We start from the raw sequence: 20599 nt of genomic DNA on the forward strand, positions 1-20599 counted from the left end.
TTCATAATCTCGCGATACATCTCCGGAGGCAAGCTGCACCCACGAGAATGTCGTTTCGCGCGCTGAAGCTAAACTCCAGTCACATTTCAGATTGAAAGGTCTGCTAGCCAATGAACTCGAGTTGTTTAGAGCAAATTAGCCAATGGGGAAGCTGTATTATTAGAGCAGGCGGGATATAAAAGTCTTGAAGAATAACTCATTGATCAACCTCCAACAAGGCAGAGTTGCTTGTGCAAACCTCATACACAAGTTAGTTACGGAAAACGTGAACCTCCGTAAACCTCTATTTCTTGTTTTCACTTGGACGAACCATCAGGTAAAGCAGATTTCTTCTCGTGTTAAAATAACTTTTAAAATGGTACTCATTGAAATCTTCTCACAGTAACTTGGCTAGCTCACTATGGTTAGCTAACTTCACAAAGTCACCTCGTTTATGTTTGGCTTACCTACCGTAGGAGCAAGCAAAATGTAAAATTGTAAATTAAATATTTTGTCACTGGGAGAGTTTTGTTTGCTGTTGAATGTACTCTCAATTCTCTGTGCTAACCTAACGTTGTTGAAAGGGTTCGAACAATAAGTTGTAACGTGGTTTGCTGAAACATAAAGCATTGATAGGTGCATGATGAACTTGACTTGAGCTGTTGTTTATTTGTAGTATTACCACATACTGCCTAACATATGGTGAAATAACTAGCTTTGGCAATTCACCGCTTCCTTAGAAGCAAAACACACCACGCCAACCTCCAAACACTATTTATTTTCCAGTTTTTCCGTGTTGAAAAAACGACTCATATTTTGTCTACATTTTGTTTAAATGGAATGATCTCGGTAAATGAACGCATATCAGGAGAGAGGAAGTCGTTTTTGTATCAATGTTGTTGGTGATGTTTTGTTCACGGGTTTATTCGAGCCAGCAGAGCGACCAACATCTCAGCTGAGAACTCAAAGTAAAAACCAAGCAGCCGTCGAGCTCAGTGTTTACCACCGAGAAAGAACAACACACGGCTTATGCAAGTAGAGGCGCGTTTAAGTACAGTTATAATCGATTCCATGGTGCACATAAGGTAGTATTTCGGTGTGTTTTATTGTGAGAGACTGAAGGCACATTGTTTGCTAGCGCTCCCTCCCGTCCGGATGTGCTGCTCAGTTTTAAAAGAACTGGGAGTGGCCTCAGCTCAGTTTCCCGCACTGTATTTAAATCAGCCTGTTCCCTCCCTTTCTGATTCTCTGTTCAAGTGACAGCCCAGTGCTGACAGAAAGACAATACACGGACCAACACTGATATGGTCAAATTCCCTCTGCTGATCACCATTTCATTTTCCTTTTTAACTGAATTCATTTCATTTACATCATTTTAATGATTTAATTGGCAGGAACTCTATGATGGATAGGTAGGTAGGTACTTTATTGATCCCAATTTGTGAAGTTTTTGCGTTGCAGCAGCATAAAAAACACAAGGCAATGTACACAAGAGAAACGAAGACACAGAAATAAACAGTCCAATATATTTCATAAATATGAATAAAATAGCATTTAAAAAGATAAAACAAATATAATGCAGGATATTATTGTGCAAGAATGGATTATCCAATATTAAATAGAATATTCATGTAAAATGTCCAGTGTGATTTTAAGTCCAGTTGTTAAGAGAAGCTATGGAGCAGACAGTTCTCTTCCGGCCAGAGGTGATTTGTTATAGAGAATAATGTCCATGCAATGATTATGAAAAGCAACAATCCACGATGAAATGCTTTTTTTTTGTGTATTGAAAACTTACAAGCTGATATGTGGCCACCTCAGCATTAACATTGCCTTTGGTAGGCACAGTGGGTAGAGCGATGGTGTTCGGATCAAGGGAGCACAGGTTCAAACCCCACTGCCGTCACTATGCCGTTGTGTCCCTGAGACACTTCACCCCAAATTGCTCCTGTGGGGATTGCCCACAGTTAGGGCTGGGCGATTTTAACGATTAATTTGCATTTTTACTTTCCTACGGTTTGTGAAATGGCTGAACCGAAAAATCGCGATTTTAAAAACATTTCTTGACTCCGCAGATTTGTTTTGCTTTAAGGGACTCCGTAGTAGCTTACTCTCTCACTTTCCAGAACGCGCACAAAACTCAGCCACATTGACTGTGACTACCCGATCTGCAGCTCTGTGTACACATATATCACTTAAATTATTCAATACATCCTTTGTACTGAAGTATTCAAGAGTAAATAAAGTTTAATATAAATGATTTGCTGTGGCCAATTGTTTTCATTGCATTTACAGACCCGTGTAAATCTCTGATACCACCCAATGAATGCATTGACTTGCTTGTAGAACCACGCTACACAAAACAGATAGCAACACCTATACAAACTATTTAAAAAAGAAAAAAAAAAAGTGGCTACTGTATCGACCTATATAAATATTTTGCTCTGAGATCAGCTGCTGGGCGGTCTGTAGAGGGGGAGGAAAAGAGATCTCCGTCCTCCGTGTTTTATTCTTATAGAAGTAATGGGGCAGAAACCCTCCTTTTTACGCAGCGGTCCAGACATAGACATCAAACGGCGACACATATTCAGTTGGCAGTTACTTTGGCATTAGGGCAGGGATATCTAGATACTTCCCAAGGTTTGACATCATGAAGTGTGCTACTTTTAAAGCAAGCAACGATGTTTTCAAATCTGTAATCAAAAACACTATCGAAGCAGTTCCTGCCGTTGCTACGTTAGTTCAAACAGTAACAACGGACTACTTTTCTTAGCGGATGCTTGTCAATTTAAATCAATACATAAAACTATTTTTTAAATCAATAAAATCATTTTCTAAATCCATAAAAGCATTTCAATTAATATTGGGAGTCATGTCGTTACTTTGTTGAGAATGTGGCCATGTGTAATAAGCGGGATGATGTGCACATTGCATAACGTGCCTTCATGCCGATCTAGATCCCTCCGCAAAAAAAACAAAAAAAAGGCTCGTTCGCGGGCGAGAGCCGGCTCCCGTCGTTCACTTAAAAGAGCCTTGGTCTGGTTTGTTTAGAAAAAAACAGAAACAAATCGAGGTTTAAATCGAAAATTGTCCATTAGTTAGAAAAAAATCGCGATTTTTATTTTTAGGCCAAATCGCCCAGCCCTACCCACAGTATTGAGTATGTAAGTCGCTTTGGATAAAAGCGTCTAACAACTGACATGTCATGTGTAATGCCTTTGTAGTTTGAAGAGTCACAATCAGTGGATCTGTATTGTTCTCTGTAAGGAAGTGTCTTTGATATGGCGCACAAGATATCAGAAACACCTGGCTCAAGATGGTGATATCTGCATTGCGAAATGACTTGAATTAGTTTAAAATCATAAAGAAGCCTAAGAATGGTCATTGTGGGTACTACTACGATTTGGACATGCAATTGAAAGAGAAAGTTATTAATTCTCAAACTATTTAAACTGCTGTGTTGCTTCCATTATAAAAAAGTGGACAAACCAAATATTAGGATGGTGGCAAGGTCATAGTGATGTGCCATTCAATGCTTTTTATCAGTCTTACTCTATTATTTTTTTAAATCATGTATTACTTACTAAAATGATTTTAATGTGGCTGCAGTTGGATTTAAATGCAAATACCAACCAATTAATAGCATACAAATCGTGTTGCTCATGCTGTTGATGATGTGTTTGACAAAACTGGCTTCTATCAGATCACTGACATCTGCTGCTGCTGTTGATAAAATCATCCATTTAACATGAGTGAATACTCGCAGAATCTACTACAACAATTATTATTATTTTCACTATAATGGTACATGTATTGATTGTTAACACAGGGCAGCTGCAATGTGGATTCAAGTGCGCACAATGGATGGGAGTGAAACCCACCGGGTGGATTCCCTGTCCAAGCTCACCAAGGTGGATGAGCTACGTCTCAAAATCTCTGAGCTCTTCAAGGTGGAGCCAGACCTGCAGAGACTTTTCTACCGCGGCAAGCAGGTGAAGAAGCTTAGTAAACATTTTGCTCAGACAAGTCTCTGGTTTTGTTGGATTGTGTCCCAGTAATTTAAAGTTTGAAGCTTCTTAAACGTATTGGTGTTTAAAGAAGACTGTCCTTTAAACATAGTGGTAAATGTAAAACGTGTAATACAAAATATGCATTAATGTGAACGTGATAAATGCAGATCTAAAGTTTGTTTTTTGGATATACAAACTTTAACCTTGTTTTTTAACATCAGATGGAGGACGGCCATACCATATTCGACTACAATGTGGGCCTAAACGATATAGTGCAACTGCTTGTGAGGCAGAAGGTTGATGTGGTGAAAGACAAAGAAGCAGAGCTCTCAGACTCTGACTCTGGTTGTGGATCAACCCGGAGTGAATCCGACAAGAACTCAACTCACGGGGAGGCCGAGGCTCAGACCGCCGGCACCGCCGCCACAACAAACACCACAGAGCTCGTTGATCCAGGGTTCGGATCTTACAAGGTATGTTCTAAAGCTGTTGGCTTGGATTAAAAAGTGTTTGCATGTTATCTATACTTTCAGGAAAGGGGAACATTTAATTGATCTTTTAGGGATAGGTAGTGAACAGCTGTGGCGTAAGACCTGCATTTAGCTACAGTAATGTTGGGAGCACGCTCGTCACCCATTCAAGTTGTTTGTTGAACAATTAGGTCAGCTTTCAGCGTGGGGAGAAGAAAAGATTCAAGCAAAGATGCCCGAATGATTTTAATAAAAGAAATATGTGATTGGGAAATCGACATTAATGCTCTATACTTGGAGATCCATGCAGTTGCTACAGTCTGACCAACACAGTTAAAGTTAGCTGTTAGCCACCCGTGGACGGCACAGTTCTTCTTGGATGAAGCTAACAGATGGCAAGGTTGCATTGACCATAATAATGATGCCTTTAAGCTCCTTTCAGTACAGATGAGTATTAGGCAAAGGTAAATTATAACATTATTTAATGTTCTACATGGTATCTTGTAAAATCATGTAGTGCCGAACCCGAATAAATGCACTTATTATGCAGTATATGTTTTAACAGAATTATAAAATGGATATCAGAGGGAGTCATGACCCCTTCATCTTCCTAACATTACTCGAAGCAGCTTTTAATGCAAACATTTATTTGATATATTTTCTTGTTGCTACAAACAACTGTCAATGGTAATAACCGGTAAAAGAAAGGGGTTGTTGTGTCTGGCAATTCCTGTAAACCATGACCCGACGTTCACACCCACTTTTTACAGTTAGAGGCCAGCTGTGTGGAGTTGAGATAACACGGGGGTTTAACTTCTTTCTAGCTCTTTTATCATACTTCTTCTTCATAATCTTTACACAATGTTTCAGACAGTTTTCACATGGCACACTGAGTGCCTTCCAGAAGACACTTTCTAAATGTAGGAATAAAAGTGCATGTTTTTCTAGCACAACACCTCTGTGTGAATACAGTTGCTGTTGGTGAACACTTGACATGAATATACAAATGTAGGTGATTTGAATGGAGAAGCTGGGCTGTAATTGAGCCGGTCTACATTTCGTCCAAAGGATTCTTATAGACATTGTGAAAATGTTTCATGTTTAGAAATTCTGTGTATGTAAGGAAACAGAAGTTCACATGAGCCCTTTTGAAAACAAACGGACGAATCATATTTACAGAACACTTAATAATGTGTTGAGGACAAATGTTACAGCCTTTAAAATGTATTTCAAGATTGTTCTAACTTTTTTTTCTTTGCGTCATTCAGATCAATGAGCTAGTGGATGCAAGGGACTTAAACATGGGGGCGTGGTTTGAAGCGCAGATCTTGAATGTTACCAAGTCAACAAAGACGCCTAAAGCAGAAGCTGCTGATGCACAGCCAGCAGAGGAGGAGATATTGTACCAAGTTAAATACGAAGAGTAAGAATCCCTTTTCTATTTGTGTCCATCAATCAACATGTAAAGCTATGTTGTGAATCTATGTTTGAAAATATCAGCCAACCACCTGCAATGTTTTTTTTATCTTCCAAACACTGAGTATATTTTGTATTTACTCCACTATGATGTGATGGCCAGAATCAAGTAAACTGGTTGCCCCAAAATCCAGGATTTTTTACTTTACTTGTCATTAGAGGTTATTTAATAGAAACAAATACGAAAGTAAATGGTCATGAGAATGAACTCTGGACGTCACTTAAACACACGATTGTGTCGGTTGGGGAGTTTGGAAGTATGTTTGTGTTTGAGGAACATTCTTCTTAAGTGTACCTGCAGTTGAGCGAAATATACTTTTACACTCCCATGCAGCAGTCTGTAGGAAGCACCTGTAGTGGTGTGTGGCTTGCCACCAAACTGCCAACTGACCTGGTATCACCTTTACCATCGCAGCTACCCAGAGAACGGGCTGGTTCAGTTGCTGGCCAAGGATGTTCGCCCTCGGGCCCGCACGGTGTACCAGTGGCACCAGCTGGAGCCAAAGATGGTTGTTATGGTCAACTTCAACCCAGACGACCCCAAGGAGCGTGGCTATTGGTACGACGCTGAGATCCAGAAGAAGAGGGAGACTCGCACAGTGAAAGAAATCTACGCCAAGATTCTCCTTGGGTAAGTGCTGTGTTGCATTTAAAGGTCTGCATTTTATATTGGCCCTCAGATTAGGGGGAACTGCAACAAGTCAAATATCAGAGTAAATATTTGTTCAACCTGCTGCAGCGGCAGGCCATCATCTTGTATTCACGTTTTATCTGTATATCAAAGTTTGTTGGTTTTTTGATGCGCTGTATCCGGTGGTAACAGGTTAACTTTCTGCCGTGGAATGAAAGTAGCCTGCATAATATATTGCTATGTGCTGGTAATATTTTAAGTACTTTGGATTTAATATAAACTCCCATTTACACTTAACGGAACAAAAATAAATATTTGACTCTTTCGATGATACAAATGGTAGCCTTTTATTTTTGTATTTATAACATACTGCTGCGTTTCTCTCTGTATTTAAAAAAAATGCCTGTTAACTTTCATGCATTTGGTGTTTTAGCTTTTCGAGTGATCATAAGAATTATATCACAACATAACACATATTACATATTAACATACAGTGGGGCAAAAAAGTATTTAGTCAGCCACCAATTGTGCAAGTTCTCCCACTTAAAAAGATGAGAGGCCTATAATTTTCATCCTAGGTACACTTCAACTATGAGAGACAGAATGGGGGGAAAGAATCCAGGAAATCACATTGTAGGATTTTTAATGAATTTATTTGCAAATGTTGGTGGAAAATAAGTATTTGGTCAATAACAAAAGTTCATCTCAATACTTTGTTATATACCCTTTGTTGGCAATGACAGAGGTCAAATGTTTTCTGTAAGTCTTCACAAGGTTTTCACACACTGTTGCTGGTATTTTGGCCCATTCCTCCATGCAGATCTCCTCTAGAGCAGTGATGTTTTGGGGCTGTCGCTGGGCAACACAGACTTTCAACTCCCTCCAAAGATTTTCTATGGGGTTGAGATCTGGAGACTGGCTAGGCCACTTCAGGACCTTGAAATGCTTCTTACGAAGCCACTCCTTCGTTGCCCGGGCGGTGTGTTTGGGATCATTGTCATGCTGAAAGACCCAGCCACCTTTCATCTTCAATGCCCTTGCTGATGGAAGGAGGTTGTCACTCAAAATCTCACGATACATGGCCCCATTAATTATTTCCTTTACACGGATCAGTCGTCCTGGTCCCTTTGCAGAAAAACAGCCCCAAAGCATGATGTTTCCACCCCCATGTTTCACAGTATGGTGTTCTTTGGATGCAACTCAGCATTCTTTCTCCTCCAAACACGTCTAGTTGAGTTTTTACCAAAAAGTTCTATTTTGGTTTCATCTGACCATATGACATTCTCCCAATCCTCTTCTGGATCATCTAAATGCTCTCTAGCAAACTTCAGACGGGCCTGGACATGTACTGGCTTAAGCAGGGGGACACGTCTGGCACTGCAGGATTTGAGTCCCTGGCGGCGTAGTGTGTTACTGATGGTAGCCTTTGTTACTTTGGTCCCAGCTCTCTGCAGGTCATTGACTAGGCCCCCCCGTGTGGTTCTGGGATTTTTGCTCACCGTTCTTGTGATCATTTTGACCCCACGGGGTGAGATCTTGCGTGGAGCCCCAGATCGAGGGAGATTATCAGTGGTCTTGTATGTCTTCCATTTTCTAATAATTGCTCCCACAGTTGATTTCTTCACACCAAGATGCTTACCTATTGCAGATTCAGTCTTCCCAGCCTGGTGCAGGTCTACAATTTTGTTTCTGGTGTCCTTTGACAGCTCTTTGGTCTTGGCCATAGTGGAGTTTGGAGTGTGACTGTTTGAGGTTGTGGACAGAATCCACAGACAGGTGTCTTTTATACTGATAACGAGTTCAAACAGGTGCCATTAATACAGTTAACAAGTGGAGGACAGAGGAGGCTCTTAAAGAAGACTTAAAGAAGAAGTTACAGGTCTGTGAGAGCCAGAAATCTTGTTTGTTTGTAGGTGACCAAATACTTATTTTACCGAGGAATTTACTAATTCATTCATTAAAAATCCTACAATGTGATTTCCTGGATTCTTTCCCCCCATTCTGTCTCTCATAGTTGAAGTGTACCTAGGATGAAAATTACAGGCCTCTCTCATCTTTTTAAGTGGGAGAACTTGCACAATTGGTGGCTGACTAAATACTTTTTTGCCCCACTGTATATATATTACATATTAACATAACATAATTATATCATATATATTATATCATGACATTATAAGCATGAAAAAGTGCCAGTACTACGAAGGCCATATTGACATCTATTTCTCTGTTTGCAGTGATGCTGGTGACTCTCTTAATGATTGTCGGATCATGTTCCTGACTGAAATCTACAAAATCGAGGAGGTTGGTTCTCTGGATGAAACACCCGCTGGATCCGAGAGTCCGCTGAAAAGTAGGTTTAATTGTGTTAACTGGTATCTATTACACCCCCTAATGAAAATGCTGTAGAAAGAAACGGATTAGATGATATAATGAAATGTGTTTCTTCTCCAGGATCAAATGGACCCGAGTGCAAGCACTGCAAAGATAATCTCAAGAAAAACTGCCAGTGGTGTAACTGCCACGTCTGCGGCATCAAGCAGGATCCCGACAAACAGCTGCTGTGTGATGAGTGCGACATGGCCTATCACATCTACTGCCTGAACCCCCCGCTCACCTCCATCCCTGACGATGAGGACTGGTCAGTGGCATCATGCTAAACTCAAATTCTGATGTATATATTCAAATATCCTGACATTTAAAGTTTAGCAATTAGCAGTCATTTGTTAATGAGTGAAGATATAAGTACAATGTTGTCTTGTGGCAATGGTCACCTGTCATTGTGAAGGGAGTTTTCAAATACATGTCATTAACCTATACTGCTCCTTCATGTATTGAACCTTTAGGACAGGGGTGGGGAACCTTTTTCCTCTCAAGGGCCATTTAAATTTTTTCAACATCCTCCGAGGGCCGCACAAATTATTGACCTCTGCTTAAAATCACAGCCCATTTCATTTGGCCTTTCTTTCATGCTGTGCAAAGAAAAAGCAACCTCTTAATCCAGATATCTTGCCATGACTCACGCATGCATGCACGTGCATGGTTGTGGCATGATCACCAAACAGAAAGATATGGACACAAGATGTGTGCAAATGTATTTAGTTTCCTATCCATGTGGACATGATTTAAGTGTGGGGGGGGGGGATCTAACCTCCTCTAGGGCGGTCCAGGGGGGCATGCTCCCGCGGGAAGATTTATTTTTAAATATTGAAGTTGAAAGCATCAATCTGGTGCACTTTGAGAGCAAAATGAAGAGATCTATGGAAACATCTCTCAACACCCATATGAAACAGAACTGTAAGCAGATTTACTTTTTCTTTATGGATATTTTACAAATCGCTCTCCTTTCAAACTGTATTCTTGTTTATTAATAACAACTTTTTTTTACTGTCATATAGTATTTTATACCTGTTTACTATATTCTCTTATGTTTTGATAACTATAATGATCATATAAAGATGTGCCTTTACCTCACTGGTTGGAGAAAAGGGCTTCTTATATTCGTTAGCATAGCGAGCTAACCAGATGCTAATAACAACAAAGTTATGATCAGTATGACGGATGAACAGATCACCACTGGGCTTTCAACTAAAGACTAAGCCACGCAAAAACTGCAGCATGTGTACGGACTTATGGGTACTGCCATTTTTTGAAGTCCCGGAGCAGCGTTCTGGTGCTCTCTGTCAGAATTGCACCCCTGTCAGACGAGACATATACCACGTGATGACACGTTAGGCTCGTGTTGTGTTCAATAGTGCTGGGGGGAAATGATTATTTTGAAAACGATTAATCGGGCGATTATTTGATCGATTAGTCGACTAATCGAACGATTATTTTTCTATTGTTCAATTCATAAAAAACGTAATGTAAAAAAAACGTAATGTAAAAAAATTTTTTTTCACGATACTGTGTCTCAGGGGATCTTAATATTTAAGAACCTATTAATGTGTTATACCAGATTAACGGAAATAATCTCAGCTAACTGACGATACAAACCATGTTTACCAACACAAAACAAAACACAAGTCTCATAAGAAGCAAACTAAAATGCTATCTAAATGACCCCTGAGCGAAAAATGCTAACGGACATTGGCACAGAACTCAAGATAAAAGTACCCTTATTACTTATCGTAGCTGCACATACAAGATATCCGATTAAAGCTGAGACTCCACAGATTATGTAGGTACATAGTATCATCACTGAGTGATCCGGACTCGCGACAGGGGAAGCAAATACAGTCATCACAACACGTACCTTCACAGAGCTTCTAGGGAGATCGTCTCACCGCCGTAGCTGTCAATCTGATCAAAATACGTGTTCAATGGCATTAAAATGAGAAAAAACGCGGCTGAATCGGTTAATCCATAGGTTTTTAACGTCTATGTATAAAAAAATTATTGAATTTATAATCCATAATTCCATTTTAATGTAAAAATCGGAGAGCAAATGCTAGCTGCTAATGGTTGCCACCACAGCTAGCTGCTGCTTCCGGTCCAGCTGCAGTCTCAGTGAGATATAAATATATAAATATCTTTGCGTTTTGGACTAACTTTAAAATATTCCCATGCTTTTGAAGACCTAGGGCGAGATGTTTTCGTTTGAGGGCTTCGTGCGCAATCCTGTGAGGAGGAGGTGGTAGCCGTTTCAGTCTCCATTGTGTTAGAAGTGCGATTGCGAACTGCTTGTTGCTTTGGGTGACCCACGTGTGTGTGGCGACCATATATACAGTCTATGGTGGCGACGCGAAAATATGTCGTCGACGATATTTTGAAGTCGTCGACGCGTCGCTACAGCACTAGTGTTCAAGGACCATGACCGTTGCCAGGAAAAACAGGCACTCGCTTGTTTAATTATTTTGCGGTCTAGATTTCTTTATTTTTTTGATTTTTTTGCGTGTGTTTATAAATTACCTCGAGGGCCATACCAAATGGTCTCGCGGGCCGTATACGGCCCGGGGGCCGGAGGTTCCCCACCCCTGCTTTAGGATCTCAAAGTGCTCGAACACACAGTTTGTAGCTGTTTTGTGGCATCGCTTCATGCTTCTGGCCATTAATTGTTATTGTCACACTGTGCTTTAGCTGACCTGTACTCTGTATACTGACTCAGGTATTGCCCAGGATGCCATAATGACGCCAGTGAGGTTGTGTTGGCTGGAGAGAAGCTGAAGGAGAGCAAAAAGAAGTCTAAGATGGCTTCTGCCAGTTCCACCAGCCAGAGGGACTGGGGCAAGGTGAGGTTCTTTTTTCTTTTTCTTTTTATGTTTCTTAAAATTATGATTTTGAATAAGTCACTTATAGTTGTGGGGCCCAGGGGAACCCGGTTTAATTATGTAATAGTTTAAGAATAAATAATGAAAAAGAGAACATTTTAAAAACCCTGGATGCGCTGATGTGTGGAGGAAACGGCTAATTATTTCTCCGGTTGCAGAAGCAATTACTTTTTATTAAAGTCATTGTATGCTATACCATTGATCTACTGTCAACAATATCAGTATTGGTGCATCTTCTAAAATGTGTTTAGTTTACTGCATTGGTGTTACATACACAAATACTTTAATGGCAACCATTTACTCCTCCCCCTCCAGGGAATGGCCTGTGTTGGTCGAACCACGCAGTGCACCATCGTCCCATCAAACCACTACGGCCCAATCCCCAGCGTTCCTGTCGGCTCCCTGTGGAAGTTCAGAGTGCAGGTCAGTCCACGCAGCGGGAATCCTAGAGGATTACCAATACCACGGTTTGAGTGCTCGTATGTTTAGTGGCCCCCAATGATGTTTAAACTCTGTTCTAGGTCAGTGAATCTGGCGTCCACAGGCCTCATGTAGCTGGGATCCACGGCAGGAGCAACGACGGGGCCTTCTCTCTGGTCCTGGCAGGAGGATATGAGGATGACGTGGTATGCTTTGTTAATTTCTTTTTTTTTTTTTTTTTTATTATAATATGAAATGTGTTTCTATTAATCTTAACGTTGAAGCCAGACTTTTTAGATGTTTTAATGTCTGTAATATTTACGTTTCTTAAAGGATGATGGTAACGAGTTCACATACACTGGCTCTGGTGGGCGAGATCTTTCCGGAAACAAGAGGACCGCTGAGCAATCATGTGATCAGACACTTACCCACATGAACCGGTATGACATGACTCATTATAGTTAACAGGATTTCTGCATTTTCAGTTATTCAGGGTTCGTACGGTCATTGAAAACCTGGAAAAGTCATGGAAATTCAAAATGCAAATTCCAGGCCCTGGAAAAGTTATGGAAAACAATATATCTCCCAAAGTTTTGGAAAAGTCATGGAAATGTAACTAAAGTTGCGTCAAATATAATTTACATTTGATCTAATCGCCGAAATAATCTGCGGTCGAGAGCTGTTATGTATATATGAAGCGCGAGCTGTGTGCTCGAGTCTTCCTGCCTGTCGGGCCGGCTGAACTCTGCTGCTCCGGGATGAGGGTCAGCTACATTATCTACGGTGCGTTCGTTAACTGTGCAGAGTCTGTGGCACAGACTGCACCGCTGGTGAACAGCTGTTAAAACGGGCTGTTCAGGTGTTCACAGAGCAGAGCTCCCTGTCGGAGCGTGATGTGAACTGAAAAGTTTTTCTGTCGCAATATTATTTAAGGAATCGTTGAGCTAGCTAGCTAGCATTGTCACTATCTGCTAACGTTAGCTTTAGCCTTCGTTTTCTAGTTTTCATAGGCTATAAACAGGTGGTATAAGTATAGATATTTACTAGAGTAAAAGTAGAAGTACTCAGATCTTGTACTTTAGTAGAAGTAGAAGTAGGCCTACTCAGGTCTTGTACTTGAGTAAAAGTAGAAGTACTCAGATCTTGTACTTGAGTAAAAGTAGAAGTACTCAGTGTAGGAATACTCTGTTACAGTAAAAGTACTGCATTCAAAATGTTCCTCAAGTAAAAGTAGAAAAGTATTATCATCAAAATATAGTGAAAGTAGCGACAGTAAAAGTAGTCATTGTGCAGATTGGTCCATTTCAGAATAATATATGTTTTATAATGATTGATCATGAAAGTGTTCTCAAAGCTGGTAAAGGTGCAGCTAGTTTGAATGACTTTGTATAGTGCAGGGTAGCTTATGAATTTACTCCAGGTGGAACTAAAGTCTGATTCAACACTTGATTATATTTCACATCATTCATCCACATCTGTAAAGTAACTGAAGGTATTAAATACATGTAGTGGAGGAAAAGTACACCATGTACCTCTGAACTGTAGAGGTACACCATGAAGCCTACCTCTGAACTGTAGAGGAGTAGAAGTACACAATGTAGCCTACCTCTGAACTGTGGTGGAGTAGAAGTACACCATGTACCTCTGAACTGTAGTGGAGTAGAGTACACCATGTACCTCTGAACTGTAGTGGAGTAGAAGTACACCATGTACCTCTGAACTATAGTAGAGTAGAAGTACACGGTAGCAAAACATTGAAATACTTAAATAAAGTACAAGTATCTAAAAATGTTACCCACGTATAGTACTTGTTGAGTTTATGAACGTAGTTACTTTACACCAGTGGCTATACAGATAGAAAGACTAAGCCTTGAACAGAGGCATGAAAATACATTTTCAAAATGCTCAACAGTGCTGCCAGAATTATAAACTGACTGCTACACAATTAAAATAAATGCTTTTATATATTTCTATTAGATGTGACTCTTTGTCGTTTCTGTTATTATTACCTGCTGCTTTAGCTGTTCTGACTGCTAACATCCTGTTATTCCTCATTTTAAAGCCGATATCCCGTGGGGTCAGGGGTCGGGTCCTTGTCACCTTTTTCATACCTGATGACTTTGCATCCCTGACTACAGTTGCTTTAGCGTGTAGAAGCTAGTAAGCCTACTATTTGATTTGTTTTAGGTAGGCACAACATGTTTCATATGCAGACCTTATTTTCCTGTTCCATGTTAAAATAAAACATTTTCAGTGGTCATTTTTTTTTGGTCATGGAAAATTAGGTAAAGGTCATTGAAAATCATTGGTGAAAAAGTGTATGAACCCTGGTTATTGCATAGAGTTCATTTCTTATATCTAAATTGTTCACTCTGGTTCTCAACAGGGCGCTGGCTCTCAACTGCAACGTCCCTGTCAACGACAAAAATGGAGCCGATGCAAAGAACTGGAAGGCGGGAAAACCAGTTAGAGTCGTGCGCAGCTGCAAGGGTCGCAAACACAGTAAATACTCCCCTGAGGAAGGAAACAGATATGATGGGATATATAAGGTATGAGGATACACTGGACAGAATCTGCATTTTTTTAATTTATTTTTTTAGAATTTATAGAAATGTAATTAATTTTCAAACTGCAACTATTCAACTGCATGGATCTAAATAAATAAGGAGCATGCATTGGTTTCCGAACAATTGAATTACTCGTAACCCAACAACTACCTCTACTTTGATTATTTGAAGTTCGATAAATAATCTTGTGACTTTGGGCATCTATTGGTAGTCTTACTCTGTCATTGAATTCCTTCAGATTGCAAAGTACTGGCCAGCCAAAGGGAAGTCTGGCTTCTTGGTGTGGCGATATCTGCTGAAGCGTGACGATGAGGAGCCGGCACCGTGGACGAGAGATGGCAAGGACCGCGTCAAGAAGCTCGGGCTCACCATACAGGTAGAGATGATCCTTCAAGCTACATTAGAGCAAGAGGGTTTCATGTTTTGTGTAAATGAACTGTGTCCTCTGTGTAGAATGCAACTCTTTTTAATTGATTTAAAGAATGGCCTTCTTTGAAAAGCATATCTTGAACATGTCAGTATGGATGCTAATGTTAGCTGTGCTTTGAGCTGATGGTTAACAGTAGCATAACTTCAATTAAATGGACTTCATATTTTTTTCAGTATCCTGCTGGCTATCAAGAGAAAGAGAAGGAGAAAGAGAACAAAAATGTTGCGGATGAGTCTCCGGAAACACCCAGCAAGTCAAAGAGGAAGAGGAAATCCCAGAGCAGCGGTATGTTTTTGCTCTTACCTAATATTCAACACTAGTTCAAATGAAACTGTTGCAGATCAGCCCAAAAGCTATGCATTGGTTTGTTTTGGTGTACAATATAAGTTGTAGTGTTGCCAATGTTATCATAATTGATCAGGTGAGACATTTTATTGGTTTTGATTTCTGTGTAAAATCTATAAAGTATAAGGCAAGGCAAGTTTATTTATATAGCACTTTTCAACACAAGGCAATTCAAAGTGCTTTACAAAAAATGAAAGACATTAAGAAAAAGGCATTTAAAATCAGTCATTAAAAAGAAAAGCTAATAAAATAAACATTAAAAGAAAAAATACATGGGTAAAAGTTTCAGTGCAGTCTAAGATATGAATAGATCAATTAAAAGCAGCGACAAAAAGAAAAGTCTTCAGCCTGGATTTAAAAGTAGTCAGAGTTGCAGCGGACCTGCAGGTTTCTGGGAGTTTGTTCCAGATATTTGGAGCATAATAACTGAACGCTGCTTTACCATGTTTAGTTCTGACTCTGGGGACAGAAAGCTGACCAGTCCCTGAAGACCTAAGAGATCTGGATGGTTCATAATTTAGCAGGAGGTCAGAAATGTATTTTGGGCCTAAACCATTCAGTGCTTTATAAACCAGCAGCAGTATTTTGAAATCTATTCTTTGACACACAGGAAGCCAGTGTAAAGACTTCAGAACAGGAGTGATGTGATCCACTTTCTTAGTGTTAGTGAGGACTCGAGCAGCGGTGTTCTGAATCAGCTGCAGCTTCCTAATAGATTTTTTAGTGAGACCTGTGAAGACACCATTGCAGTAGTCGAGTCTACTGAAGATAAAAGCATGGACAAGTTTTTCGAAATCCTGCTGTGACATTAGTCTTTTAATCCTAGATATATTCTTTAGGTGATAGTAGGCTGATTTAGTAACTGTTTTAATGTGACTGTTGAAACTCAGGTCAGAGTCCATGACTACACCTAGATTTCTGGCTTTATCTGTTGTTTTGAACATTGCAGACTGAAGCTCAGCGCTAACTTTTATACATTCTGACTTGGCTCCAAAAACCATTACCTCAGTTTTATCTTTGTTTAATTGGAGAAAGTTCTGACACATCCAGTCATTGATTTGTTCAATGCACTTACTCAGTGTTTGAATTGGAGCATAGTCTCTTGGTGAAATTGTTACGTAAATTTGTGTGTCATCTGCATAGCTATGGTAACTTATTTTGTTGTTCTTCATTATCTGAGCCAGTGGTAGCATGTAGATGTTAAAGAGAAGAGGCCCCAAGATGGAGCCTTGAGGAACCCCACATGTCATATTTGTCAACTCAGATGTGTATTTACCTATAGAAACAAAGTTGTTTCTGTCCTTTAAGTAGGATTCAAACCAATTTAGAACTGTTTCCGAAAATCCCACCCAGTTTTCCAGTCGGTCGAGTAATATGTTGTGGTCAACAGTGTCAAACGCAGCAATGAGATCTAATAATACTAACACTGAAGTTCTGCCACTGTCTGTGTTTAAGTGGATGTCATTAAAGACCTTTACAAGAGCAGTCTCAGTGCTGTGGTTTGGACGAAAGCCTGACTGGAACACATCGAAACAGTTATTTAAATGAAAGAAATTACTCAACTGTTGAAAAACAACTTTTTCAACGATTTTACCTAGAAATGGGAATTTTGATATGGGCCTGTAATTGTTCATTACTGAAGCATCTAGATTATTCTTTTTTAAGAGCGGTTTAATGACTGCAGTTTTCAGGGCCTGTGGAAAAATACCTGAGTGAATAGATTTGTTTACTATATGAAGTAGATCTGAGGCCATGCAAGGCAAAACATCTTTAAAAAATCCTGTTGGAATAATATCAAGGCAGCAGGAGGAGGATTTCAGAAGTTGTATAATGTCCTCTAGGTTTTTATCATTAATCTGATGGAATTGTGTCATGGTGTTTGAATTGATGTTAAGTGGACACAGAGACAACACATTTGCTGTTCCTGATGCAGAGGCACTGACTGCTTGTCTGATTTTCTGAATTTTGTCAGTGAAGAAGGAGGCAAAATAATTGCACGCCCTGGTGGATAGAAATTCAGAGGCTACTGACACTGGGGGGTTAGTTAGTCTGTCGACGGTAGCAAACAAGGCACGTGCGTTGTTTTTGTTTTTGGTAATGATGTCAGAGAAGAACGATTGTCGTGCGTTTTTCAATTCCAAGTTATAAAGGCCAAGTCTCTCTTTATAGATTTCAAAGTGAACCTGGAGATTTGTTTTTCGCCACCTGCGTTCAGCTATTCGACATTCTAACCGTCCACCCTTTTACTCTAGTACATTTAAAATGTGTTTCTTTCTTACAGAATCCCCCAAGTCTTCACCAACCAAAACTCCTAAGAAAATAAAGCTAGAAATGTACAAGCTTACTAGGGAACAGAAAACCTTCATCAAGAATGACAAGCAAAACAAGAAACTGTGGGATGAAGCCATGGAGTCACTGTCACTTGGACCGGTGAGCATTACTGTGTATTTGGTTACCAGCTTATGTTTGGAGGAATTTTAATGTGACATTTCAATTTGAAAGGACACGTATGTCCAATACGTTAGACCTTGGACAAGAAAGAGATGTCCTAGTGATGACTTTAATTGGTAAAATCACAACAGTGCTCTTGCATACAATACTCGATAGAATATCTTGCAATGGCGGTTTTTTTGGGCAACAGAAATGGGTAGTTTGTAATACGCTTTCAAATGTTTATTGTCGTTCCTACAGAAATTCCTGAACAAAGTCGAAGAAGTTTTCCTCTGCATTTGCTGCCAAGAGGTTGTCTTTCAGCCGATCACCACAGAGTGCCAACACAATGTCTGCAGGGTGAGGAACGATCGTTGATGATTAACAAGAGTTTTTGACTATCACTTAATTGTATGCAGCAACAGAATCATAGCTCTAACACTGTTTGTTGTTTTTTTTGGTTGATATACAACCTAAAATATGTCTTTATTTTATTATGTTGCTGTAGTGGTTGGGTTATAAACATTTTCCTAAACAGCTTTTGATCTTCACGTGACATCCTAACCAACCTTACACCAGTGGCGAGCCGTGACTTTTATACCTAGGCCCTCTGACCCCCCTTCCCTCAGAAAAAAATAAGAGATATTACGTCACAGCGTATAGGCTACTTCAGCGGAATATAAAAACAGCGCCCCGGGTGCAAAACGCATCAATGACAGCGACCCTCTACCACACAAAACAACATAATTTATATAAACACCTATCATGACAGGGCACCCACAGCCAAGTAACAATTACAAATGAATTAAGTCGGCACGGCGGCCCACATTGAAAATGACTTAGGCCTACCTTTGATGATCAAATCACTTAAACACAAAGTCCATCCTCCTGTCCTTTTGGATGAAGCACTTAATGGCGGATCATGCAGCTGATCCTTTGCCACTCCAGTTTATCATTGTAACTCAATCTTGAAAATGACTCGGTTAATAATTTCGCAACGATGTCATCACTGAAGTGAGCCATCATGAACGAACTTATGCTAATTATAAATCTATCGATCATAAATCTATCGTTTAGATTTATGATTCGAAAATAATAAAAGTAGGGTAGACATGTGGATATTATCCGGCTGAACAAAACGTGCATTTATCTAACAAGTACGTTCCACAGACCTTATTTCGGGCTATTTTCCAAAATCCTATGGAGAAATCCCATTGGTTTCTGTCGAGGGAATCCGAGCGCAGCTTACTTCCGGGTTTTAGGATGCGTCACTGCACCACTTGCATAGACCTCACAGCGGGCGGAACTTGTCATAAAGTCCGCAAAAATAGCGCCCGCCCATTTAGAGGGAAGATATGATTGGTCAATTGTACTGTCATTTGACATTACTCTCTCGTTGAGTTACTATAGCGGGCCCTCTGTGAATGTAGAGAGGGACCAACAAGCTCTCCCGTCTTCACATAACTCGCAGAGACGGCATTTAACCCTTCACATTCCAACAGAAACTGAACAGGCAGATTCGAAGGATTTATTTCTTTGGAAATGTTATTTTAAATACAATTAAATCAAGTTATTTTGGTAAAACTAATGAAAAATGTAACAACAAAAAATATATGAAAAATAATATTTTTAAAAAAACGTTTTTTTTTTAATGTTTTCAAATATTATTTTTTAGAATATCTTAGGCCCCCTGACGGCTCGCCACTGCCTTACACCCACCTGGCTACAATGCAGAAACCATTTTTAGAAATGAAATGTCAAAGTTTGAGGGCCTGAAATTTAAATGAAATGTCTGATTCTTTCCGCCTCAGGAATGCCTTCAGCGATCCTTCAAAGCAGACGTGCACACCTGCCCGGCCTGCAGGTACGACCTGGGCAAGAACTATTCCATGAACATCAACAAACCCCTGCAGGATATCCTTGTTCAGTTTTTCCCAGGCTACAGCAGCGGGCGATGATCATTGGTTCTGCCTACTCTGCCTTAAGGGCGTTTTTCAGCAAAGGCAATAAAGAATCAATCTCTTAATATATTTTTTTAATGATTTATAAAACTGCAAGTTTTGTGGACTTCAATGCTATCGTTTTTTTACCTTGGATCTGCCATGTAGTTAAAGAAAACATTTTAATTCCTTTTCGTAATCGCGCCATTACTCCGTTAACGCCTTACACCGTGATTTTACTCCCAGCGTTTGATATTGTTCCCTTAACTAATGCTAATGTTCACTTTGATGAAGTCCAAAGAAAAACAAAAAGTGCTTAACAAAGAGTGTTATGTAGGACACATCTATCTAGTTATTTAGACATTATCCCCGACACAGCCTAATTAAGTCTAGAAACGTTATTTGTATTTTCTAAAACATTTAATTTGTACCTTTTCATCTTTTTATAATCTATTACTGCCATCCATTTTTTTTTTTGTCCATTTTAGTTTTGATATGTAGTTTTTAGAATTGCTTGCACAAGTTTGGTGCAAAAATTGTCAATACGTTTTCAGTGTTATTCAATAAAAAAGTGAAAATGAAATTTGTTTGTGTTTTTTAAGGGTACTGTATTTAGGAACATTTACCCAAAAAA

At 39.7% G+C, this 20599-nt stretch overlaps 1 protein-coding gene across 1 annotated transcript; it reads left to right on the forward strand.

Moving 5' to 3' along the window:
- The first annotated feature begins 66 nt into the window (after nt 1-66).
- Nucleotides 67-20548, forward strand: uhrf1 (ubiquitin-like with PHD and ring finger domains 1). Its single transcript, XM_034213107.1, has 17 exons — nt 67-316; nt 3809-3971; nt 4211-4462; nt 5728-5882; nt 6351-6566; nt 8801-8916; nt 9018-9204; nt 11671-11794; nt 12149-12256; nt 12355-12459; nt 12587-12693; nt 14640-14802; nt 15059-15196; nt 15424-15535; nt 17877-18025; nt 18287-18385; nt 19837-20548. Exons 2-17 carry the CDS (start codon nt 3819-3821, stop codon nt 19981-19983), a joined length of 2331 nt encoding a protein of 776 aa, XP_034068998.1. The 5' UTR covers nt 67-316; nt 3809-3818; the 3' UTR covers nt 19984-20548.
- Nucleotides 20549-20599: the final 51 nt, after the last annotated feature.

Source organism: Gymnodraco acuticeps, unplaced genomic scaffold, assembly GCF_902827175.1.
Source record: "Gymnodraco acuticeps unplaced genomic scaffold, fGymAcu1.1, whole genome shotgun sequence".
NCBI classification, from domain to species: Eukaryota; Metazoa; Chordata; class Actinopteri; order Perciformes; family Bathydraconidae; genus Gymnodraco; species Gymnodraco acuticeps.

What these genes read in the sequence shown, in the direction of transcription:
- uhrf1 (XM_034213107.1), top strand. Translation starts at nt 3,819, where the DNA reads ATGTGGATTCAAGTGCGCACAATGGATGGGAGTGAAACCCACCGGGTG. An exon ending in GAGGATATGAGGATGACGTG is followed by an intron (nt 12,460 to 12,586) that starts GTATGCTTTGTT and finishes CGTTTCTTAAAG; the next exon opens with GATGATGGTAACGAGTTCAC. An exon ending in ACACTTACCCACATGAACCG is followed by an intron (nt 12,694 to 14,639) that starts GTATGACATGAC and finishes GGTTCTCAACAG; the next exon opens with GGCGCTGGCTCTCAACTGCA.